The sequence below is a fragment of the Elephas maximus genome, chromosome X, assembly GCF_024166365.1.
Source record: "Elephas maximus indicus isolate mEleMax1 chromosome X, mEleMax1 primary haplotype, whole genome shotgun sequence".
Taxonomy (NCBI): Eukaryota; Metazoa; Chordata; class Mammalia; order Proboscidea; family Elephantidae; genus Elephas; species Elephas maximus.
The window spans coordinates 21,080,506-21,105,864 of NC_064846.1; the positions used below are offsets into that span (position 1 = coordinate 21,080,506).

The 25,359-nt window shown below is 39.2% G+C and overlaps 2 protein-coding genes across 6 annotated transcripts in view; one reads left to right on the forward strand and one right to left on the reverse strand.

Annotated features, from left to right (window-relative positions):
- Positions 1 to 25,359, reverse strand: part of LOC126068991 (P2R1A-PPP2R2A-interacting phosphatase regulator 1-like) — a 147,030-nt gene that overhangs the window by 52,962 nt on the left and 68,709 nt on the right. Inside the window, exon 6 of one of the 3 annotated variants that reach the window (XM_049871828.1) lies at positions 10,846 to 12,102. The exons of the other annotated variants lie outside the window; for them this stretch is intronic. The gene's annotated coding sequence lies outside the window, so the exon portion shown is untranslated. Of the gene's footprint in view, positions 1 to 10,845; positions 12,103 to 25,359 lie in introns of those variants that run through there. 3 annotated transcript variants of the gene reach the window in all.
- On the forward strand, positions 158 to 23,827 carry MOSPD1 (motile sperm domain containing 1). 3 transcript variants are annotated; one of them, XM_049871819.1, is made up of 6 exons: positions 158 to 258; positions 13,420 to 13,674; positions 13,789 to 13,864; positions 15,397 to 15,614; positions 21,223 to 21,384; positions 23,545 to 23,827. In XM_049871819.1, the coding sequence occupies exons 2-6, from the start codon at positions 13,521 to 13,523 to the stop codon at positions 23,574 to 23,576; spliced, it is 642 nt and encodes a 213-aa protein (XP_049727776.1). In that variant the 5' UTR covers positions 158 to 258; positions 13,420 to 13,520; the 3' UTR covers positions 23,577 to 23,827. The 3 variants fall into 3 exon arrangements, with proteins under 3 accessions (XP_049727776.1, XP_049727777.1, XP_049727778.1); XM_049871820.1 differs by lacking the exon at positions 158 to 258 and adding an exon at positions 2,560 to 3,034; XM_049871821.1 differs by lacking the exon at positions 158 to 258 and adding an exon at positions 2,560 to 2,975.

The following is a 25,359-nucleotide window of genomic DNA, read 5'->3' on the forward strand; positions in this document are numbered from 1 at the left end:
GAGTGGAGATCAGATGACAGAGAAGAATCCCCCCAGGCCAGGTGGCAATAATAAGGTCCCGCCCCCTGCTCCGCCCCGGCTCCAGTCCCGCCCCCGGCTCCACCCCTTCCCCCTCTTCCCACCACAGCTCATCTTCGAGGGCGGAGAGCGGTGGCATTTGAGTCCTCCGGTATCCCAGCAGGCAGTGCAGCCTAGAGACGCTGACAAAGGACCGGAGGAGCAGTCGTAGCTGCTTTCCGAGGAGCCGGTGTTGCTGAGGTGAGAGTCCCCCACTGTCCCGTCACCCACTTCCTCCGACTTGGGGCAGACGTGGAAGTTCCGTTGCGGAGAGACGCGGCAAGGGCTGCCCCGGCGCCAGCCCCGGCTCGCGCGGGCTGACAGCGGCTGCCGGCGCGGGCGGCGGCGGCGGGGGCAGACGGCGGGGTCCCGGCTGCCTGTCTCTGACTGTCAGCGCCCGCTGTCCGCTGGCGTGGGGCTCGCCCCTGCTGAGCTCCTCTCGGTGGCCGCCCAGCGGAGTTCGGTTGCCCTGGGATCCCGCTCCAGGGACAACTCTTGGGCGGACGTTGCAAGCAGGGCTGGGGAGGGAGGTTGCCTGCCTGTTTGGGGTGACACCGTCCTTGCCCTTCCTCCTCCGCCCTCCAGCCCAGCCGGTCTCCCCAGCTAGCAAATGGAAGGGAATCCGCGGGGCGGGAGCAAGGCGCCCCGGGATAGCTTGGGTTCTGCGCTCTGTCTGGAGGGACATGGCAGTGGGGTGGAGAGGCAGAGGCAGGGAGGGCGGGCGAACGCTTTGTAAGATTGGGATGGGGGCTTAGGGGGGTGTCAGGGGGTAGGGAGCCTGAATCCTCCCAGCTCCCTGGACCTCCGCACGGATCCTGATGGCTGCACCAGCTGATCGCTGTAAACAGGCTCACATGACCGGTTTCTCACGGAGCCGGCCCGTGTGGGGAAGAGGGCTGGAAGGCTGGGCCCCAATCTGGTGGAGCTGAAGTCTTGGGACAGACAGTTTCATACGCCTCCACCAGCCCCCCACCCCAGCCTTTAATCTATACTCTGACATCTGGCCTCTCCGGGATGAAGTACCATTCTGCCCGGTACAATCGGAGGAGCCTCAGATCAGGGGTGCAAGAGGGCAAATATCAACTGAAAATGGTCGCGGATCCTTGATCTCTGGGGGAAATAAGAGGAAGTGCAAACCTGAAAATGTAGGTCCGTTGGATCTTGCCCCAAAAGTAATCCTGTTCTTTTGGAATGCAGTGCGATTTTAATAATGTGAGTTCCAGAGGGGAAAAGTCGACTTTTTCAGACAGGACACACATGGGCTTTAATATATTCTTGGTGATAAAAATCTTGTCCACATTTCCTCCAAGTGCTGGGAAATCTCTTTGCCTATCAAATATTAGATACAAAATATTGAATAGGGACTGGATACTCACTTTTAGATTACATGTATATCTGGTATATAGCAGTGGGAGTTTTGGAGAACAGGAAATGGCCAACTGTGTCTTTCAAGTTGCTCACATCTTCATACCCAAACAGGATGCAAGGTTAAACTAGTTTTTGAAGCATTTTTAGAATTCTCAGAAATAACAGATGTTTACTCAAATATCAGGATATTTGAAAACTTGCAGTCTTTCAAATCTGTGAGGGGTACTTATGGTAGATTTCCTTTACATGTAATATATAATGTGGTGGCAAATGGGTACTGTTCATTATCAAGTTATTCCTTTGTAGGTAAAGATAGAAAATAGAACAAATAGCTTGTAACATAATGCATATGTTTCCCCCTTAAATTGTTAATGCATATTTTCTTCCCAGAATTTTGATATTTTTTCTGATAGGCTTTTACCTTAACTCCAATTTCTGAAAACATAAAACAATTAAGAAACTATGAGAACACCTACCCCATCCCCTAGTAGCCTAATAAAGTAAGCAAATTGCTACTACTTTTCTGTTTTAAACAAACCTTAAGGTGGAAAATAGAGAAATCTTAAATCTTGTCTAAAACTTAACAAAGGAGTAGATTATCAGTGTTGCTCTGCTACCTTACAGTATTCTGGAGAACCTCGCCTTCCAATAGATACATTAAGTGATTTCTTCTTTGAGACCCTCAGTTTCCTCATCTATAATACAAAGGTTTTGTTTTAACCTCTAAGGTCCCCTATAGCTCTCAAATTCCAGAAAACAATGTTGTTTTAAAAAATTTCCTTGCGATGAAATATATATAACAAAACATACGCCATCTCAATTTCTACATGTACGATTCGGTGACGTTGATTACATTCTTCAAATTGTGCAACCATACTCGCTATCCTTTTCCCAATCTTTCCACGACCATTGTCATAAATTCAATGCCCCTTTGGCAAAAACTCCCCTTTTCCCTCTCCCTTCTACCCCTAGTAATCACTAGTAATCTTTAGTTTCTGTATATTTGCTTATTTCATATAAGTGAGATCATACAATATTTGCCCTTTTGCGACTGACTGATTTTGCTCAGGATGATGTTTTCAAGGTTCATCCATCTTTGTGGCTGAGTAGTATTCCATTTTGTGCATATATCCATTCAGCTGTTGATGGACATTTTGGTTTCTACCCTTTGGCTGTTGTGAAGAGTGCTGCAATGAACATTGGTGTACAGGTTTCTGTTTGCATTCCTTCTTCTGGGTATATACCTAGGACGGATTGCTGGGTCGTATGGTAAAAACAATTCTGATTTTGATTGGAAACTATTCTTGCACAAAATAAATTGGTCACGTAAGCCAGGATACTGGTTTCAACTAAAAGAACATCCAGAAAATAACAAGGTCCGGAGTTGTAACAGGAATAGGACTTGTACCCTGCAAAATTCTCACTAGGTAAATTTAGCCATATAGGTTGACCTATACTTATCTCTCTGTCTCCTCCATCAGGAAATTGAAGATCACCTCAGCTAAATCCTGCCTTCAAAAAATTACAAGTACCGTGAACACTACCTGACTGTGAGAGCATTGTACAAGATCTGATTCTTACACTCATTCCAACTTGTTGCTGAATTTAAGTGAGCCATGTGATTAGTGATGAAATGAGAATGAAAAGGGGAAAACTCTAGCAGGGTCTCACTGTACGAGTACCTTCGTTAGATCACCAGAACCAATGTCTGGATTTCAGCCTTTCAGGGTTACCCATAAAACCCATTGCTGTCAAAGGGACCCTATAGGACAGAGTTAGATATCTAACTTTGTCAGCATATCTGGAAATTATCAGTCATCCTTGTGACTCACAGTAATCAAATTCACCAAAGAGTTATATGTTAATATGAATGCCAGTTTGCTAATTTACAGTGAGAAATAGAACCTCCAAGCAGACCAGGGGACTGGTTCTTGGCAATATGGGAACACAGAGATTGTGCTTGACTTCCCTTTTTTCTAGGGCCTATGCAGATCATTTCTTTCTTCAAGCACCTAGCTAGCAGTTGATATATTTGACAAGATTACCACTTTCTTTTATATGAAAAACACTTCAGTCACACCTTTTGTATAGGTACATCACCTTATTGAACTCAGGTCACTTTTAAAACATCTCTAAAATCTGTTTCCATCCCTACTGCCTTTCTGTAGGCCCTCACCATCTCTCCTTCCACATACATCCAGCAGTTACTACTTTTTTTGTATTCTAATTCCTCTGATGTCAGGAGCTGTACTTGATTGGTCTAGCAGGAAAAACAGTGGCACCTCATCTACTTAAAATCCTTCAGAGGTTTCCCATTGCCTACAGCAGGGATTCTCAAAGTTTTGTGTGCACCAGAATCCCCTGAAGGGTTTGTTAAAACACAGATGGGGCCCCACTCCCAGAATTTCTGATTCAGGAAGTCTGGGGTGGGAATGGAGAATTTGCCTTTCTAACAAGTTCCCAGGTGAAGCTGCTGCTGCTGGTCCAGGACCGCACCTTGAGAACCACTGACATACAGATACAGAATCAAGTCTAAACCCCCAAACTTGGCTTACAAAGACCTTTCACAACCTGCCTCCAATTTACCTTCCCAGATTGAATCTTTCACCACTCCCCACTATAAGAAAAAATGAGCTTTGGCAATGCAGATGGTTAAAAAAAAGCAAAAAACAAAAACTACCATGCTATTTTTTTTTTAACCATCTGCATTGCCAAAGCTCATTTTTTAGAGTCCCTTTCATGCCTTTACACAGACCCTTCCCTTTTCCTGGAATTCACCCTCCACTCCACCAGGACTGCAAACTCCTCTTTGTTAAGGCAGGCTGTTTACTTTCTTACATCTCAGAGTAACTAAGGACATATTATGATGTAAAACAAGGATGGGAAATCACTAGTATAAAAGAAAATGAAAATTAAAAAAAAGTATTTCATTAATAAAGGTACCTCACTATCTCAAAGTACATCTGTATGAGCCTTTTGAATTTCAGTTTCATTTCTTTACAGCTGTGGAGAGTAGCCAATTAATAGAGGCCTGGAGGTTTTAAGAGTCCCTATTATTTTCGGTAAATGGGGTAAAGATGTCATAACTTAGATTTTTGTAAAGTTTTGATGCATTTTTTTATCCAAGTAATAAAGCATACAGCTAAAAAAATTCAGATAGTTCAGTAAAGCTTATAATGAGAAAAATCTAGCACCCTACCCCATCGCTCCTTACTTTCAGCTCATCTCTCTGGAAGTAGTCATTGTGAATCAGAATATGAAATGTTTTTAAAAAGACATTACTAAGGGATTCTTAATTTTTTATTTTAAAATGTACACTACTCAACTTTTATATCTTGAATATGGTGTAGCCTATCACTGTATATCATCTAGAATACTCAATTCCATTAGGAAGCTATCAATTTATACCAAAAACCTACAAATGGTATAAAAACAAAATTGCCTAATAAGAAGCAATGGATATAATGAATATTAAGTGACTATTATAACATCACTTGTAAAAGAGTTGACTTTAAGATCATACCGAACCAAAGCAAACCCACTGCCTTTGAGTCAATTCTGGCTCGTAAACCAAAAAACTCGTAGAGACCCTATAAGACAGAGTAGAACTGCCCAGTAGGGTTTCCAAGGCTGTGACCTTTACGAAAGCAGACTGCCACATCTTTCTCCCACAGAGCAGCTGGTGGGTTTGAACCACTGATCTTTTGGATAGCAGCCAAGCACTTAACTACAGTGCTACCAGGCTCCTTAAGAACATACCAGCCATTAAAAATCCTAGTAGACGGTACTATAAATTTAAAGAGGCAGATCAGAGTTTATGAAGTGGGAAGGATAAAACAGGTTTTAATGCCAGTGAGACTAAAGCGGAAGAACTTGCTTGTAATTGTTTCGTGTTTAGTTTGTCACTGACAAGTGCTGCACCCAGTATGGAGGAGGGAGATAACTCCCGTGCCCAGATAAAAGGGGGTGGCCTGAAGTTGGAGCTGGGAGCTCTATCAGTGTAAAGAGGGACAGGTAGTAGCTAGTACACTGTAACTAAGCAGATGGGTCACTGGTTTCTGGGGAAGGCTGTTTTTAGAATTATCCATAACTGTTTTCAAACTTTGAACCACTTAAGTGCAAGAATCCTCAAGGACCTTCTTGGAGCTTCCCCTTTCCAAAAAACCACCACCGCCAGTGTCTGTTGTGTCGGTTCCAACTCATGCGACCCCATGTGTGTTGGAGTATAACTGCACTGTACAGGGTTTTCGTGGCTGTGACCTTTCAGAAGAAGATTGCCAGGCCTTTCTTCTGAGGTGCCTCTGGGTGGCTTCAAATTGCCAGCCTTTCGGTTGGTAGCTGAGCATCTAACCATTTGTGCCACCCAGGGACTCCTCTTTCCAAAAACAAAAGAAGCAAACCAAACCAGTTGCTGTTGGGTCAATTTGGAAGGACTCAAAACGACCCTACAGGACAGAGTAGAGCTTCCCCATAGGGTTTCCAAGGCTGTAATCTTTATAGAAGCAGACTGCCACATATTTCTTCTGTGGAGCAGCTGGTGGGTTCGAACTGCTGACCTTTTGGTTAGCAGCTGAACGCTTTAACTGCTGTGCCACCAGGACTCCTTTTTCCAAAAAGAAAAAAAAAAAAAAGGAAGGGTAAATGTCTACCAAGGAGCCCTGGCCCCTCGCTGAAACGACAGTGGTTCCAACCTAGCAGTGGTTCTGCGGGAAAAAGACCTGGTGACCTACATCCTTAAAGATTACAGCCTAGAAAACCCTGTGGGGCAGTTCTACTCTGTCACATGGGGTCCCTGTGAATTGGAATCCACTCAACAGCAGAAAACAACGAATGTCTACCAGAGTAAATAACAATGCACTTTTAAAGTGGTTTCTATGCTATTTAACAGTCCCCAAGTTTTGAATCCGTGGTGGTGAAAGATACTGAAACTCCCCTATTTATCTCACACTCTTACCTTTTTTATCTTTTTGTTTCTGTTCAATCCAAAATGAGGAAAAAGAAAATAATCACACTTTGGGGCACTCGTCTCCCCTGAGTGGCAATGAAAAGCCAGTGTGAAAATGTCAGTCTGTTTATGCCTCTCTTTGTGGAGTAGTTTGCAAAGTGGTCACAAGGTGGTGGTGTGCACTCATTAGGTTTCCTTTCGAATGTCACTCACGATTCTGCCTGTGTGCATTTGGTACAGAGGAAAAGGACAAGGCAGTTTCCTGTGTCACCAGCTCCCACCCAGCTGCAAGCTGCCCTGTTTCTCTGTAAGACCGGGGAGATGAGGGGGAGACGGGAGGGATGGAGGGGGCCGCGGGTGGGAGTGCCAATGATCTCTGCTCTCCTCTTCCCCATGGCAAGCAGCCACCTAAGATTTACTGTTCCTCCGCATTGGCATCCTTTGCCTCTCTTTTCCAGTCAAAGGGTGTTCAGCTATGGGAAGGAATGTTCTCCTGTGGAGGAGATGGTATTTCGTAGACACCTGTAGGTTAGTTGAGAAGCTTAGTGCCTGCTGAGTACTCCTTTTGAGGTGAAAAAAAGAAACGAACTATATATATGTGTGTATATATATATATATATATGGCATTATGCCTGAAAACTTATTGGGGAATCGGAATTAATCCACACAAAATAAATGTCAAAATAACCAACCCATACAGTAAATATTAAAATAATATAATGAAATTGGTGAGGTTTGTGTAGACCAGGTTGAGGAAGGCTGCGTAGAGGTGGAACATGAACTAGGCTTGAAGAAGTTGTAAAATTTGGATGTGCAGAGATGAAGAATGGGACCAGCCTTGGTTATTTATGCCCTACTAAATAGTCGGAGCTCTGGTGGCTACGTGGTTAAGGACTCAGCAGCTAACTGAAAGGTTTGCAGTTCAAACCCACCAACCCACTCCAAAGGAAAAAGATGGGGCAGTCTGCTTTCGTAAAGATTACAGCCTTGGAACTCCCATGGGGCAGTTCTACTCTGTCCTGTAGGGTCGCTATGAGTCAGGATTCAACTCAACATCAGTGTTTTTATTTTTTAATGACTACTGACAGCCATAGTTACTATATTATCACCAGGTGTGTACACCTTAATGAAACTGTGAAATAGTCTCTTAATTTTTTTGTTACAAAACAGAAAAGGAAAGACATGAATCAAGACAGTGCATACTTGTTGGTGACTTGCATTTTGGATCATCCTTTGAGAACTTGAAAAGCAGGGACATTTTCTAGAGGTGAGGGCACGAATGTCAGTCATCAGGGAGGCAGGACTTGTGAATTGGGAGTCAGAGGAGATGAGTACTGTATAAGGAATTGTGAGGCCAGAGACCAGACTTCTGCTACCAGTACCCTGTGCTGTATAACCTTGGGTATGTCACTTGGCCATCCTGGGCTGACTTTCCTCACTGGTAAAATGAAAGGTGTCGGGAGCCGACATTCTTTGTCTTTATAGGTACTTAACTTTTGGAAAGCAACCTCATAAACTGATTTTGCAGTAAGGTTTTACCAGCTTAGCATATAATCTCTCCCCAGGATTTTTGCACTTGATCATTTGGCAATATGGACTGGAGAAAAGTGAACGCCTTTGCCTCCAGAAACCCATCAATTAAAGGCAGGTGTTATGCTGCATTATGTTTGTTGGCAGCATTGCTGATATTGCTCTGGTGACCTGATGCTAATTCCTCCTGAATTTCCACTGGCTGCAGTTTAGAAGGCAACTTATAATCTTAGCCAAGATAGGTGACAAATGGGGACAGGGGCTATGAAAAGAAATAACAATAAGCTGCTCAAAATGATTAAACACTTCTTTAATGGTGTCTTAGTTAGTTAGCTAGTGCTGCCGTAGCACAAATACCACAAGTGGGTGGCTTTAAAGAACAGAAATTAATTTTCTCATAGTTGTGGAGTGGAGGCTAAAAGTCCAAATCAGGGTCTCTGCTGTGTGGATTCCTTCCTCGTTGGTAGGCGCGGGTGTTCCTTGGTTCTTTGGCTTGTAGATGATCCTCACATGGTAGCTGTCTTCCCGTGTGTGTGTCTGTTGATTCTGTTCTTTCTATACCCCAGAAGTGATTAGATTTAGAACCCACCCTGCATGAGCATGACCACATTAACATAACAAAAAGAAAATCCCTATTTCAAAACGGGGGTTACCGAAATAATTTTGGGGGGCAAAATTCAATCCATAACAAATGGTGACAAGGAGATTGACAGCTTATTCTTGATTCATGGGAAACTGTGTTCATATTCAAATCCTAAAGTGAAAATTTCAAAATAAAAAGAATAGGAATTTCTATGAAGCCATCATTCAAAGCCAGTAAAGTTTCTACTCTTGCCTGTATGGACAAACCTCTCCTCTCTTAAAGTTTCAACCAAGAGTTTTAACACTTGTTTTGTGTGGTTAATTTTGACTTCTGTAGCCAGATTTACAAACTATCTCACACTCCTTTATCACAGAAAGTTGAATTGGGGTTAGACATTTTCCTACCTTGGGTTTTCTCATTGTAATGAGTTTCTATTGCATGTAAAATTATTTTAAATTGTTGAACTCATTCTCTTTAACACATAGTTGAAGGTTTTCAATGTCTGGTTAGATGAGAAGTTAATTAACAGAGATTTTTCACACATTGTTCTAAATTCCCTCCTGTGTTTCAAAATTGGCATCTTTTTCAAATTAGACCCTAATAGAGTTGCTTAATTGGACTCTCTTGAATAGGTGTTTACTGGGTTCAGAATTCAAAAGATACAAAAGGCTATTCAGAGAAAATTTCCCTCCCACCCCTGTTGCCGGCACGCAGTTCTCTCTCCATAGGCAACCAATGTTGTTGGTTTCTTGGGTATCCTTCCAGAGATATTTTACCCGTATCCAAGAAAATAGGTTTACATATTCTTTTATCTCTCTTTTGCCTACAAATAGTAGCATATTCTATACCCTGCATTGTACCTTGCTTTTCTCAGCACTATACCATATCTGTACTGCCCAGAGAACTTCCTCTTTCTTTTTGACAGATATCTGGTATCCCAATGAATGGATACACCATACTGTATTTAATGAACCCCCTATTAATGGACATTTGTGCTATTTCCAATCTTTTGCTATGTACAACAACAACTAGCTCTTATTGAGTGCCAAGCTTTGTTCTATGTGCTTCACATAAAATATTTAATCCTCAGTGCTGCAAAGAAAACCTTTTTATATACATGATTTTTACACACATGAGTTCACATATCCATATTGTTGGGTAAATTCCTAGAAGTAGAATCGCTGGATCAGAAAGTATGTGCATTTATTTTTGCGAAGTATAGTGGTTGTGCCAATTCACAGCCCCACCAGCAATGTAAGAACTCATCTGATTGCTCCCACCATGTGCTATCAAACTTTTTGACTTTGCTTTTGTTCACCTGACAGGTAAAATTGTATTTCATTGTAGCTTTAGTTTGCATTTCCCTTATGGTGAATGACGTTAAACATCCTTTTTATAAGTTTAGGAACAATTGGTATGTTCTTTTCTAAAAATGTTCATATTTGCTTACATGTATATTGAGTTGGTGGACTTTTTCTTAATGATTGGTAATTTATCTTTATATATAGGGAAATTAGATACTGCCTATGATATGAGTTGCAAATATTCTTTCAGTTTTGCTTATAAAGTTTTCTGCCATGCAGAATTAAAATTTTTTTCTTTTAAAATTATGTATCAATATTTTATGGTTTCTAGTCTTATATCATTGTTAGAAGAACCTTAAACTCTGAGATTATTTAAAAAAAAGGTTTTATTTTTTACATTTAAAGTTTTGATCCCTTTGGAATTTATCTTCTTATAAGGCATGAACAGTAAATTCAACTTTTTTTTTTCTAGATGGACACCTGGTTATATCAACGTTTATTGAATAATGCATATATTACTCAGAGCTACCACATTTTATCATAGGCTGAATTCTCATCTTAACAGTTTTAGAATGACATGGTACATATTATTTGGTGATGGCAAATTTGAATGTTCTATTCATAATAATCAAGCTTCCTAAGAAAGTAATTATAGAGCCTATTTTCTATTGAAAAAAATAATATATCAAACTCCTGAAAGTACAGTATCCAACAGAAACATATGGCTCTTAGCAAAAGAAAGATATTCAGAGCATTAGAGACTCAAAATTAGATTTAATCAGATGCTTTTCAGAATAATTTTAATTTCATTTTATTGTGCTGGCCAATTTAGTTTGATGTAGCGAAAAGAATACTAGACTAGGAAGCAGTAGGCCTGCTGATTTTTTTTTTCTGGCTCAATCTGGTCTCTTCATCCTTAATAATAATAATAGCAAACACTTAGAACATTGCCTGGCCCATAGTAAGTGCTTTCTAAGAGCTTTACATATAGAAATCATTCAATATATATAATTTTTAAGTTTATAATCTATTATGAATTATACAGATGTTAGCTATCATTACTCATAAAAATGTCCATAGACATAGATGACCTCTAAAAGCCCTTTTAGCTCATTAAAAAAATGCAAAGAAGACTAACACTGTTCTGAACTACATACATGCTGTAATGCCTATGAATAAAAAGTAAGATGGTTGTCTGTTACAGCCTGTGGATTAGCACCTTCCCCATCGTTCCCCCTTGTCTGCACCTTTCTATGCCTTGCTTTATACTGTTCCCTTGGTCTGAATACCCTCCCTGGGCCAGCAACACATCCCTGTGTGACCTTTATTTCTTCAAAGACCACCTCAAATGTCATTGCTTGGCCTCTCTCCCAGGTAGAATTAGTCATTTAGTCTTCTGATAGCCTAATAGCCTAGCACTTTATGCATTATACTTGAGGAACCTTAACTATTTACTTTGTCTCCTCAGGTAAACGCATTTTTTTAAGGGCAGGGCCTGGGCATTATTCATCTTTGTGTATCTGCTCAGCTTCTGACATAGCTCCAGTCAGTTCCCTCAGTTCCTTCAGCTGAAAGAAAAGAATAATTTTTTTTATTGTGCTTTAAGTGAGAGTCTGCAATTCAAGTCAGTTTCTCATACAAAAACTTAGACACACATTCTTATGTGACCTTAGTTGCTCTCCCTACAATGTGACAGCACACTCCTTCTCTCCACCCTGTATTTCCCATTTCCATTCAACCAGCTCCTGTCCCCCTCTGCCTTCTCATCTCACCTCCAGACAGGAGCTGCCCACATAGTCTCATGTGTCTACCTGAGTGAAGAAGCTCACTCCTCATCAGTATCATTTTCTATCTTATAAAAAAAACCAAAAACCAAACCCAGTGCTGTCGAGTCGATTCCGACTCATAGCGACCCTATAGGACAGAGTAGAACTGCCCCACAGAGTTTCCAAGGAGCGCCTGGTGGATTCAAACTGCCGACCCTTTGATTAGCAGCCGTAGCATTTAACCACTACACCACCAGGGTTTCCTTCTATCTTATAGTCCAGTCCAGTCCCTGTCTGGAGAGTTGGCTTCGAGAGTGGTTCTAATCTTGGGCTAACAAAGGGTCCAGGGACCACGACCTCTGGGGTCTCTCCAGTCTCAGACCATTAAGTCTGGTCTCTTTTACTAGAATTTGAGGTCTTCATCCCATTTTTCTCCTGCTCCATCAGGGATTTTTTGTTGTGCTCCCTGTCAGGGCAGTCATTGGTGGTAGCCAGGCACCATCTAGTTCTTCCAGTCTCGGGCTGATGGAGTCTCTGGTTTATGTGGCCCTTTAAAAGAATAAAAATTTGAATATGTGATTGTACAGTAGTTATCCTATTTGATAAAAGGTGGAGAAGCTTCCATCAGAATCAGAGCACATGAACTCCTATAGCTGGTAAAATCAAACAATTTATTTGTTATATTTCTCTTTGAATGTGTAAAAACCTGAACTTCAAGTATTAAATGGTTTGTAGTTTATTTTGCAGAGCCCTGATGGCTCAGTGGTTAAGAGCTTGGCTGCGGAGCAAAACGTCGGCAGTTCGAATCCACCAGCTACTCCTTGGAAGCCCTGTGGGGCAGTTCTACTCTGTCCTATTGGGGGTCGCTGTGAGTCGGCAATGGCTTTTTTTTTTTTTAAAAGCCTATTTTACAGGTGTGATCCACCGGGATGAAAATCAGACATTTTCTATGCTTGTATGTTTTAGCTTTTGCATTTTATTTAAAAAAAGACCCACTGGGGTTGCTAGCTAAGTAAGAATGTTGTTGATTAAAATTAGATCAAGAAGTAAACAGAAACATCATACTTGTCAGACTTCTGCCAGCAACAGCTATTTGGAACATATTCAAGAAGCTCAGAAGGAACCCCAAAAAGCGTCTGAAGTTGGCGGAAAATGGCTCCCACCTAGACTGTGTATTTGACGTGGGAGAGGAGGGGGTACTGTGTGCCACTCTCATGCCAAAGCCTACTTACTGACTTAGAATTTTCATAGAAAACACAAAGCAAGTTTGGATATTGGGCTTCCTTTCAAGGTACTTTAGCTTGTTTTGGGTTTCAGTAGAAAAAAAGTTTAAACAACTCTCCCACCCATGTTGCCAGAAGGCACTAAATAGAGCATTGTTGAAATGAATGGAAAAGTGAGTCTCATGTTTTTCTCCCATAAACCATGGAAACTTATTTTGCTTTATCTTTTTTGTTGTTTAAGAATTGTGATTGGCTCACATAAAATTCAGTCATGGCAATGTTTAATTTAGTCTACTCTTTTTCTTTTAATTGAAGGTTTAAAAATAGTGATGTTCTTTTCATCTCATCAGCCCTTGAACGGCAGATTAATTTGAAGCAGAAAGCCTTCTTTATTCCTTTATTTGAGTATGTATGCAGTTTATCAGAGGTTGAAATCATGAATGGAAAAGGAGCACATGTAAATTTTTTTTTTTTTTTTGCACAGTTTGCTGACAGGTATAGGTGTAAGCCAAGAGGAAAAGTCAAAAGTCATGTTTACCTGATTTGGAGGCCTATCTGAAGGCATGCTAGTTGATGGCAGGACTGTAGGGTACTGAAAATGAGCACGATTGTATTTTGCTTTCTCTTTTCCTTCTTTTTCTAGATTGCCAAAATGCTTTGGAGTTTTTAACTGAAGCTAAGACAAGTCTGGAATAGATTTGAGACTGTAAGAACAGAAGCTGCAGCAAGGGGGGTTCAGTGCCAATGCATCAACCAAAAAGACAAGCAGAATTAGTGGAAGGAAATCTTCCTGTTTTTGTGTTTCCCACGGAGCTGATATTTTATGCAGATGATCAGTCAACACACAAGCAAGTGTTGACTCTATACAATCCCTATGAGTTTGCCTTAAAGTTCAAAGGTGAGTTCCCAAGCTCTCTTTTTAAGGGTTTTAACTAGTCCCCTACTAATTTGAGACTTGTAGAAACTAATTTTGTTTGAAAACACTAATGGCCATTGTGACTTTTTCTTTCAGTTTTGTGTACTACTCCAAATAAGTATGTTGTCGTTGACGCTGCAGGTGCAGTAAAGCCTCAGTGTTGTGTGGATATGTAAGTCAAAATCACTTCCTGGTAACCTGTTTTAAGCGTGTTAATATTTATGTTTTTAACATGAAAAAGATCCTTTCTTGAAGCTGCTTCCACATAGGCATTTATTATATTTGGGGTTTTTGCAAGAAGTTTAAGTCTACCAAAATTCTTTTTAAGACGCTCCTAAGAGATTCTAACCGAGTCAACCAAATACTTCATAATGGTTAATTATACTGGAGCTAATATGTGTGTTAATATTTCTGGGTGGGAACATTTCATCATTGTTTTACTTCCTAGTTGTAGTAAGTGTATCTCTGAAAGTAAAACTGTGACTTATTCCCTTCAGTTTCTCCAGCTGTAATAGGGAATTTAGCTTTCTTTGGAACATCCTGCTATTATAGGGACACTTGGGAACCTAATACTACTACACTCCTAAGAACAATGGTAATAAAAATTCATCTGAAATGATTCAGCTAATAAGCCTGGAAGTTAATCTATACAAACAGGAAGCAAGTGTGTAACTACTCATCTGTAAAAGGTTACCCAAGTGCTTCCAGATAATTTCATCTTAGAGTGTCAGATAAATAATTGTTTTTTCAAGCTGTTCATATTTAATTTTCACTTTAGAACTAGTGGTGGCCAGATGGAGCTCTTGACTCGCCCTTCATTTAAGCTACTCAGTACATTGAACTCCTGTAGATCTTCCGTGAGAACAAGAAGCAGATGTCTTCTTTTGACTACATCACTAAGATGATGTATCTTTGAGAACATGTTTTTTGCACATTTCTTTGTAAAAAAAATTTTTGTTGTTGTGTTGAAAATATACACAACAAAACATCCGCCACCTCAATGCACATTTCTTCTGATTTTCAGTCAATACGCAGTAAGCAAGGACTATTCCAAAGAAATAATCGTCTCTTGCCAAATAAATGTGTTGTTACTTTTGACCCAACTGCTTTGCGTCCTCGAGTAAGAACAAAGGAAAATAAATGGAATTGCATATAACACAAATAAAAATTCCAGTGCTTTATACTTTTTCTTTTCCACGAAGAGGTATATCGTTAGTTTTCTGTTGCGTTGATCATAGTGGGTTAATTCCTTATTCAATTGCTTATTTTTACCTGCATGCATGGAATTCAATTTTAAGCCTAGGGTGAGTTTTATTCTTTGAAAAATAAATGACAGTAGAAATTTCTGAGACTTTTGTGGGGAAGAAACAATTTCATATATTTACATTTTCTAAATATTGCTGCACACAGATGTCCGGGAAAAAAACGTCATTGCTAAAAGGAATTTTTTAACTGTTTCTCTTTAACTTAAGATCTTTATTGTTTTAGAGTATGTGCTTTTCACCAAGTATTTCAGAGTTACTCATTTTGGGGTGGGGGTGTTATACTATGATTTTTTTTTTTTAGCATCATTAGCAAATTCCTGTTACTTGAGTATTGGGTCACCAGTTAATATTATTTGACTGTATTAAAATCTCTTGCTGCCCTCTGATTGACAGGCCCCCAGAAACCTAAAGCACATTTGTTCTTTTTTGATGTTTCCAGTGTGATTCGTCATAGAGATGTTCGATCCTGTCACTATGGTGTAATAGACAAATTCCGTCTCCAAGTTTCCGAGCAAAGCCAGAGGAAGGCTTTAGGAAGGAAAGAGGTTGTTGCTACTCTTCTCCCATCTGCAAAAGAACAACAAAAGGAAGAAGAGGAAAAAAGAATAAAGGAACATTTAACAGAAAGTTTATTTTTTGAGCAGTCGTGTCAACCAGGTAGTTTGGGGTTGTTTTGAAAGCCCTTTTGAAGTCTTACATATTTCTGACTTTAAAATAATCGGGGAGCTAAGGATAATTACTAGAAAAATAATCTGCCACTTTAAACCTACTCAACCTATTCAACCACTTCAAGACTGAACCTAGAGATCAGGTACCTGAAATAGAGCAAGAGGCCTAGGGCTGGACTTTCAGAGGAGGGAATACCCCTCTCTGGACTAGGCTATATGGAGAGGGCGCAAATCTTGCCATCGCCTTTTAAATACACGTATATTTTAAAATCTGCGAATGAAGGCACCATGCTATGACGCCAGTACAATTTGGCAATTACATACTTTTGTTTCTGTGACTTTCCTATATCCTTTCTCATTTAATTAGTTTGAAGGAGGAGAGAGATTGTGTTTGGCAATAGACCAAGCTTAGTGTTCATATTATTTTGAAAAAAAAAAATCTCATTAAAATTGAAGTTAATTAAACTAAGTAGATTATAATATCCCCTATGGGCTATTAATTGAATCCCTCTCCATTCCTCATTTCCTTCCAGCTGAGATATTCAGAAGTGTTATGATATATTCTTTCAACATTGACACTATCCTCATATTCAACTCTTTGGACGTCATTCCCTCTCCCCCTTAACTTCTCATTATCTCTCCCCAGCCGTATCGTAAAAGGAGGAAGATGAAATTTTCCATGGAAAAACATGGAAACCTTTTGAAAATGATATATGAATGTGGTATAGCAGCTGTCCTTGAAACTGTAACATTATATTTGAGGCATCTTTTTAAATCTCCTTGTCATTACATTAATTTGCAGATCCACATCAGTTTGTTCGTCGTAGCCTGTTTATTTTAATAAGACAGGAAGTAATGCCTCTCTGATTTACTCTAGCCAAATGTCTTCTCAATCCGTGTCGGTAGGGCCCAGATTTCCTGGGGCTAACAGTTTACCACCAGTAATATATAGAAGACTAGGCCCTAGGTAGTAGTTAGCAGATTGTTTTCCTCTCAGTGACTGTTATTAACTGACAAAATCAGCTTTTCATCCTTTGAAGCCAAAGGAGAACCTTTGTCAAATGTATTTTGAAGTCAGATCAATATTCCAAGGTTGACTATTTATAAAATTCAAGATTCCCCTTTTTAAATGTCTCCTCTAGAACAAGAAGGGTGATATAATAAATATTTGGTTTTGACATTAAATTCATAATTTAAAATAAAGTGGCCATTGGAGCTCATTCTTATATTTAACAACAACAACAAAAAAAAAAAACAGATTGGTTTAATAGCCAAGAATAATGAGGGTTAAGGTTCAGTTGTAATAAAGAGTAATTATATGTTTATATGTGTGTATAAGGTTGTCGTCAGGTGCCCTGTTGAGTCAGTTCTGACTCATAGCAACCCTATGTACACCAGAATGAATAATTGTTCAGTCTTGCACCATCCTCACAATGGTTTCCATGTTTATCCCACTGTTGAAGCTACTGTGTCAACCCATCTCATTGAGAATCTTCCTCTTTTCCACTGACCCTCTACTTTACCAAGCATGATGTCCTTCTCCAGGGACCAGTCCCTCCTGATAACATGTCCAAAGTATGTGAGAAGTAGTCTTGCCATACTTGCTTCTAAGGAGCGTTCTGGTTGTACTTCTTCAAGACAGATTTGTTCATTCTTCTGGCAGTCCATGGTATGTTCTATTCTTTGCCAACACCATAATTCAAATGCATCAATTCTTCCATCTTCTTTATTCATTGTCCAGCTTTCGTACGCATATGAGGCGATTAAAAATACCATGGCTTGGGTCAGGTGTGTCTTAGTCCTCAAAGTGACATCTTTGCTTTTTAACACTTTAAAGAAGTCTTTGGCAGCAGATTTGCCCAATGCAAATACATCTTTTGATTTCTTGACTGCTGCTTCCATGGCTGTTGATTGTGGATCCAAGTAAAATGAAATCCTTGACGACTTCAATCTTTTCTTCGTTTATCATGATGTTGCTTAATGGTCCAGCTGTGAAGATTTTTGTTTTCTTTATGTTGAGGTGTAATCCATAAAGACTGCTGTGGTCCTTGATCTTCATTAGTAAGTGCTCCAAGTCCTCTTCACTTTCAGCAAGCAAGGTTGTGTCATCTGCATAACGCAGGTTGTTAATGAGTCTTCCTCCAATCCTGACGCTGTGTTCACATGATAGAATTTTGCAAGACCAACAACCTATTCATTGGAAATACCTTTTTTCACCAACATAAACAATGACTGTACACATGGACCTCACCAGATGGAACACACAGAAATCAAATTGACTACTTCTGTGGAAAGAGATGATGGAAAAGCTCAACATCATCAGTCAGAACAAGGCCAGGGGCCGACTGTGGAACAGACCATCAGTTGCTCATATGCAAGTTCAAGCTGAAACTGAAGAAAATCAGAGCAAGTCCACGAGAGCCAAAATACGACCTTGAGTATATCCCACCTGAATTTAGAGACCATCTCAAGAACAGATTTGACGCATTGAACGCTAATGACCGAAGACCAGACAAGCTGTGGGATGACATCAAGAAAACAAAAGGTCATTAAAAAGACAAGAAAGAAAGAAAAGACCAAAATGGATGTCAGAAGAGACCCTGAAACTTGCTCTTGAATATAAAGTTGCTAAATGGAAGAAATGATAAAAGAGCTGAACAGAAGATTTCAAAGGGCAGCTCGAGAAAGATGAAGTGTAAAGTATTATAATGAAGTCTGCAAATGCCTGTGCAAAAGGGAAGAACATGCTCGGCATTTCTCAATTTCTTAGAATTCAGGTGAAAATCATCCTTAAAAAAAAAAAGGACTAAATAATTACAGTGTCTATTGAGATTTTTTATTCTTATTTTTACAATGAACCTTTGGTATCTAAAATATATTAGCGAATTCTTCTGATTGTAAAATTAGATTGATAAATGAGGGTTGACATTGGCATGTCCTGTGGTGGTCTCTGTTTTGAGAAAAAGTCTCTAAGCCATTCATGTCAGAGAGCTCCATGGAGGCAGGCACCTTACTTGTCTTGTTCACTGTTATTTCCTCAGCACCTAGTACAGTGCCTGGCCCCAAGTAAATGTGTGTTGAATGCACTGAATTAGGAAGGCTGGACTTCACATCTGGGAAAGGTCTATTGGATTGATTTTCTTTGGCCTACAAGGCTGCTGTGGCTATTGCCACTTTCTAGAGTAGGGCGATAACACAATAGAGCTCCATTGGCAGTCCTGCCCAACGTGTCCCGTTTATGGGTATTTACCCCCAATGTTTTTGGGAATGTAGCAGTAAATTGAGTTGTTTTCTTTGAGAGTATAATGATGACTGATTTAGTCTATGTTGACATAGCAATGTTTTTAACTTCTACAATAGTAGATTATTTGTAGTTTCCAGTATATGGAACTTCAAGATTTCTCTTATCATCACGTTTTTCTGAAGAGAAATGTGGAAATGAACTGAAATTTTTTTTTCTGGAAGGTTCTAAAATATCACTATTTTTACAAGTCTTTAGCTTAGAAAACATTTAAGCAAAAGCATATTATTAGAAGTACAACGATGTGAGATTATAAGTGTTAGTTGGAAAATGGTCGAAGGCCCAATCATGAAAATTTTGGATTTGAAATGTAGTGAGTATCAGTAAAAATGATAATTTTTTTCTTGAATTTATTGTATAAAAGACATAGCAGTAACAATTTCAAAAAAGGAAAGAGCACCTATGATCTTAACAAATCTGCTTATATAAGTGTTCCATGTTACTTTCCAGACCTTGTCCACATACAGAAATACAAGTTTGTATTTTGTTTGTTTGCTGTTTTTTTTCTTTTTTCCATTTAACAGAAGTATTGCTAAGAGAGACCCACTAAGAAGGCTTTCACAAAATACCAAAGCCCTGGTTATTAAAAAGATGTTTTAAAAGATACAGCTGTGTCTTAGTGGGTTTGTCTTAATTACATTATTAATGAACTGCTATGAATGTTTGAGTCTGTGCCGTCTGGCTTAAGAAAATTACATTCTTTGTTGTTATTTATAATAACAAAGAATTAAAAATGACCCCGAAGCCCATCCACTGGGTTTCGGTTAAATTATGAATATCTGTTAAAATGGAAAACCTAGCAGGCATTTAACAGGATCTGAGAGAATGATAGATGGTTGTATACTGAAAGAAGATGGTTATATAGAAAGAAGTTCGAATATATTTCTAAGTCAAAAAATATATAGAACAGTATGTATAATACGGTCCCATTTGTGCAAAGATATATTTTTCATGTTTGTATGGGCATTTATAAAATCTGTAAAGATCTGTACCAAGCTGTTGACAGCATTATCTTTGGGAAAATAAGATTACAGAGGAAGCTTTCCTTTTTCTAGATCTTTGTAAAATTTTTGACAATGATCATGTAGTGCCAGGAAAAAAAGCTCTTTCCATTTTGAAAACTTCCAAGCATTTATACAAATGTTTTGGAAATTTCTTTTAATATGAAATATTCCTTGAAATTACCTTTATTGTGGGTTTGCAGTGAGCCTTGTAATTGTCATAATGTTTTCCTGGAAAATTCATTCTTGCAACAAACATAAAGGTGCTTCATTTATTAGCTAAAATAAGATTTGTTCCTTTAGGTATTTGTGGTATTGCTTCATCACAAGAAATAATCACTATCAAACTGGAATTTGTTTCCAGCTGTCAGGCTTTGGTGATTATTAAGTTATTAATAATTTACAAAAGCTGCATTTAATAATAAAATGAAGAGCATTATTTCCTTAATAAAACACAAAGCTTGTGTGGCTGTTGGCTATTCTTTTAATGAAAGGAAGAGTAGTGAGAAAAGCCATATCATGGAAAATGTTGTTATTGGGTTTCTTAAAAATACGGGTATGTATGTTTTACACATAACATCCAGAGCTGCAGAATAGCAGGCCTGATAACCAATTTTATGGCAACTTTATTTGCCAGCTAATGTTTCTGCTGCTTTCTTAACTTCTTTGCTGTTAATGGGGTAGCGCAGAGAGCAAGAATTTTCACAGCAGCTGTATAGCACTCAAATGGTATCTTTTCGGTGCCTTAACATTTTCAAAAATGGAACCAAACCTGTCTGGAGACCTATCTAAGATATTTCTAGATAGTGATCTCCAAAAATGGGGTACACGCCAGCAATCCATTGGACTACAGGAAGAAAATACCAGACTTCAATTTATATTTCTTTTTAGCGTATTATTTTATACATCTATTTGTATGCTTTGTATGAAGCATAATAGTACAGTAGTCCTGCTTATAATTTATAAATATGGATACATCGATAATACATGCTCCAACACTTTCTCCTGATTAGGGTGGGGGGGGCAAAAAGGTTGGTGACCACTGTTCTTTTCAGTAGGGACTCACTATCTTACAATGCCATTTCAACATTCCATCCTGTAATGACTCGGAGCAGTTAAGTTATGGGCTTCCAGATCAGTCCAGCAGACATGGGGGTGATGGGGAAGGGGTCAGAGAAGTGAGAGAAAGCCAGAATCCCGGTGAGTGGTGGACAGTATATGTCATCCACCTTTTTTTTTTTTTTTGCCTTAAGTTGTTTCAAGAAGCAAGCTCAGGGATTTTTGTATTTTTGCAGAAAACAGAACTGTTTCCTCAGGCCCTAGTTTACTAACTGTCTTCCTGGGAGTGGTGTGCATTGCAGCCCTGATGCTTCCTACGCTGGGGGATGTGGAATCGCTGGTGCCTCTCTACCTCCACTTAAGTGTGAATCAGAAATTAGTGGCTGCTTACATTTTAGGTAAGTGTTTTCAAGATGCATTTGGGTGGTAGTGGTAGTCGAATGTATGTGTGGGTTGACAGTGGTAGTGTGGTGGTGGTTTTTTTTTTTTTTTTGAGATACAGGTTACTTCAAAAGCATGTTCAAGTAAGGTGCTTTTTAAGATTTAATTTTTGGCCCACATTTAGTTCTTTCATCTTATTTAGTATTTCATACTGTCTGTATTCAATCATTTTCCTTTTATGGACTTAAAATGGTGTGAAATGTATAAAATGTAAACTGTGTATATGCCATGATACAGCATTTCTACTTCTAGGAATTGATCCTAGGAAGCAGTTAGACAAAGTGCCTACAGTGATAAAGGTGAACATGGTGGACCTTTCTCTTTGAACCAGATTTCTCATTTCCTGTTAAATCAGTCTTTCCTTTCAGTCATCATGGCTTGAAATTTTACACAGTGCAACCTGTGAGAGCCGGAACTTGATGGAACTGCCTTGTTTTTCTGGGTCTCACAAGTTTTCCACCTTTGACAGGGTACAGTCTTACCACTTTTCTTTTGCTCTGTTAGTGGAAAATACTTGTATTTTCCTTCTTTAACAGGTTTCCACCTTACACAGCTTCTGGCTTTTGCAGGTTTTACTGTAATTAATTAGTTCACTTGAACAAACATTTCTTCAGTACCTACTGTGGGTCAAAGATTAGGAATGTGGTGATGAATGAAATGCTCGCTTGTGATTCTTGCCTCACATTCTCTTTCTGCTCACCTCTTCATAGATGCCAACTCTTTTCAGTGTTTCTCCGTATTCCTTGGCTCGCTTGCTCTTTTTTCTTTAATTTCAAAATGGCTCCTAAATTGTCTCCCTATCTTCTGTCTGTGTCCCTTCTTCCTCCCATTCCTTCCCAACCAAAACCATCCACCTGTTGTTGTCCAATTGATTTCCATTCTATTTTGGTTTCATCACCACTCCTCACTCAGAACCCTTGAGCGGCTCTCCACAGTCCACAGAATGAAGTACAACTCTGCTGTTCAATATTTAATACTTTCTGCAATCTGTTTGAGGAGGCCTAGTGGCACAGTGGGTAAGAGTTCGGCTGCTAACCAAAAGGGCAGTGGTTTAAATCCACCAGATGCTCCTTGGAAACTCTATGGGCCTGTTCTGTCTTGTAGGGTTGCTATGAGTTGGAATTGACTCGATGGCAATGTTTTGTTGTTTTTTGTGTGTGTGGGGGCAATCTGTTTGAGGGCTCTCTGAGCCAGTTTTATCGAGCTGCTTTCCTATATAAATCCTTGATTATAAAAAAGAAAAAAACTCCTCTAGAGTTCTCGTCCCACCTCCATGTTCCTGCTCTTGCTATTCTCTCACCTGAAGTAACTGCCCCATCTGATCTCTTTTTTTTCTATGTCTTTCCTCCATCTCTTAAGGCTTCTCTCAGCTTTTACCTCTTTGGGGCATCTTTTGGGACTACCGAGTCCTAGGTGATTAATTTTCATCACTCATTTTTTTTTTTTACCACTCTTTTAGGACTTAGCATAAACCAAAAAAAGCCTTTGCCGTCGAGTCAATTCCGACTCATAGCGGCAGTACAGGACAGAATAGAACTGCTCCATAGGGTTTCCAAGGAGCGCCTGGTGGATTCAAAGTGCCAACCTTTTGGTCAGCAGCCATAGCTCTTAACCACTGCGCTACCAGGGTTTCCAGACTTAGCATATTCTTGTGTTATTAGACTTCTATGGTTTTGTGTATGGAGTCTCTTCAGAAGAGACAAGCAAAGCAGGAATACTATGCCACTGTCTCTTTGTGGCCCTCAGGCCTTGGGATACAAATAGGCTCTTGAATGTTTTTGTTGATGAAGTCTGCCAGCTTTACTGACACTTTGAAATGGCATGTCTGCTATTATTATAGCTGGTGTGACCAGATAAAGTAGGAGGTATATTTGATGGTTAAATTAGTTATGGCCAGACATTAGTGATTTAATTAAATCTATCCAGTGACTGCCCTTTGCTGTAAATTGGATTTCTTCTGTAAAATATCAACTCAATTCAAACTGACTTTGAGTTCTTGGTCAAGTGCCTGATTATATGTGGTATGTGATTTGCTTGTTGAGGTCTAAACAATTGCTTATTGAATGGAGGATTCTGTAAAATGCCTTTCTTATACTGTTCTTCAATTTTTCTTTCAGGTCTTATCACAATGGCCATACTTAGGACATGAACAAGGATTTTAGTTGATTTCTGAAGTAATTTTATCTTCCAAACATCATGAATGTGGACTACCTTTTATGTCTATTTCACTTCATTAACATGCTACAAACTATTGAATGATTTAACATAATTACAAATGTGTAATATGTATTTTAAATTACTCTTATTATTTTATTTGAAGAATTCCAGCACATTATGTTACAGACATATGAAACTATTGGAAGAAATTCTTCTGATATCTATACCTAGTGTACAAAAGACTTTAATTCAGACACTTGTTATTTTATCTTTTTCTAGTTCACTTTGATTAAGATCACGTGTCCTTCAAAGCTAAAGGCTGAAAAGAGCAAACTGACCTGCCTGAAAATAAAAGGATGTTGATTTCCTACTTACAAGCATTAATATTACTATGTAAATTATACCTTGTCCTCTATCATTAAAGGAGCCCTGGTGGCACAATGGTTAAAGCGTACAGCTGCTAACCAAAAGGTCGGCGGTTCGAACCCACCAGTTGCTCTGCAGGAGAAAGACGTGGCAGTCTACTTCCATAGATTTCAGCATTGGAAACCCTACGGGGCGGTTCTACTCTATCCTGTAGGGTCACTGTGAATTGGAATCGACTCGATGGCAACGGCTTTGGTTTGGTTTTCTCTTACCATTATAAACAGTTGCCATGGTATTTCTAGAACAACAGCTTTGCAGTTAATGTGTGGAGGCGGAAAAAAGCATAAGGTACTGGGGGATCATGCTTATCCTAGGGTTTCACAGAGAACAGGACATATTTCATTCACCTGGGGAACTACAGAATAGGTTGTGGTCCTGATACCAAGCATGTAGGTTTTTATAAAAACCCAATAGAAATAGGACAACCTTTCTATCTGGTCTAAAAGTTCTAAAGGAAGGTAGGCATGCTTTTAGCTAGTTGGTTCATCCTGGCTCTAACTCTGGATAATGCTTTATGTTAATGGAGGGAGCGATTATGTTCTTTTATCCCTGGCCCCTTGCCTGACTGACTGTAAGCGATTTGCCCAAATCGGGATGGTCAGATGCTGTGTGGTTTATGTGGAGATCGTTGGTCTCCTTTAAACTCTACGCCAAGCATAGGAAATCTTGATTTCTGTGTCTGTTTTGTATCCGCCACTGAGACATTTTTTAAGTTTTTATTTATTATTAAAACAACTTTACCAAAAAAACTCCCTAAGCACAACTATTTACATTTCTTTATAGCCTCTTCTGATCTCTAACATATATATATGTTAGATATGTATATATCTAACGTGTGTATATATATATATATGCAGTTTTAACTTATCATAGTAACTAATCTTTTGACTTAGGATTTTTATCTGAGAGCACAATGCTTTAAGAGTCTCTTGAAAATTATCTTCCAGATCTTTTTACAGAATGAATTTATGCACTGTAATATTCTCAAGGAATATGTGTAAACACAAAATGTATGCCTGAGGTTGGTTTTTGCAGGAAACAGTACTTTGCTTCTAAAGTGCTTTTATGTATAGTCTTTCATAGAAAATCCTCAGTGTTTAACCGTTTGAGGAACATAAATCATTAAATGGATCATATCTGTACTTTCTGTAATGACTGAAAGCACATAAATGTAATTGACTTTAAACTTTGTAAAAACCTGTGTGTGGAGGCTATCCTTGTTTCTCTATCCATCTCAAATTGTGTGGGTGTGGGTGTGTGCATGCGTTCAAGTGCACACACGTGTGAGAGAATACATTGTAAAGGACAGAAATTACTTTAAAAAATAAAAGAAAATGCAGACCTGAGTT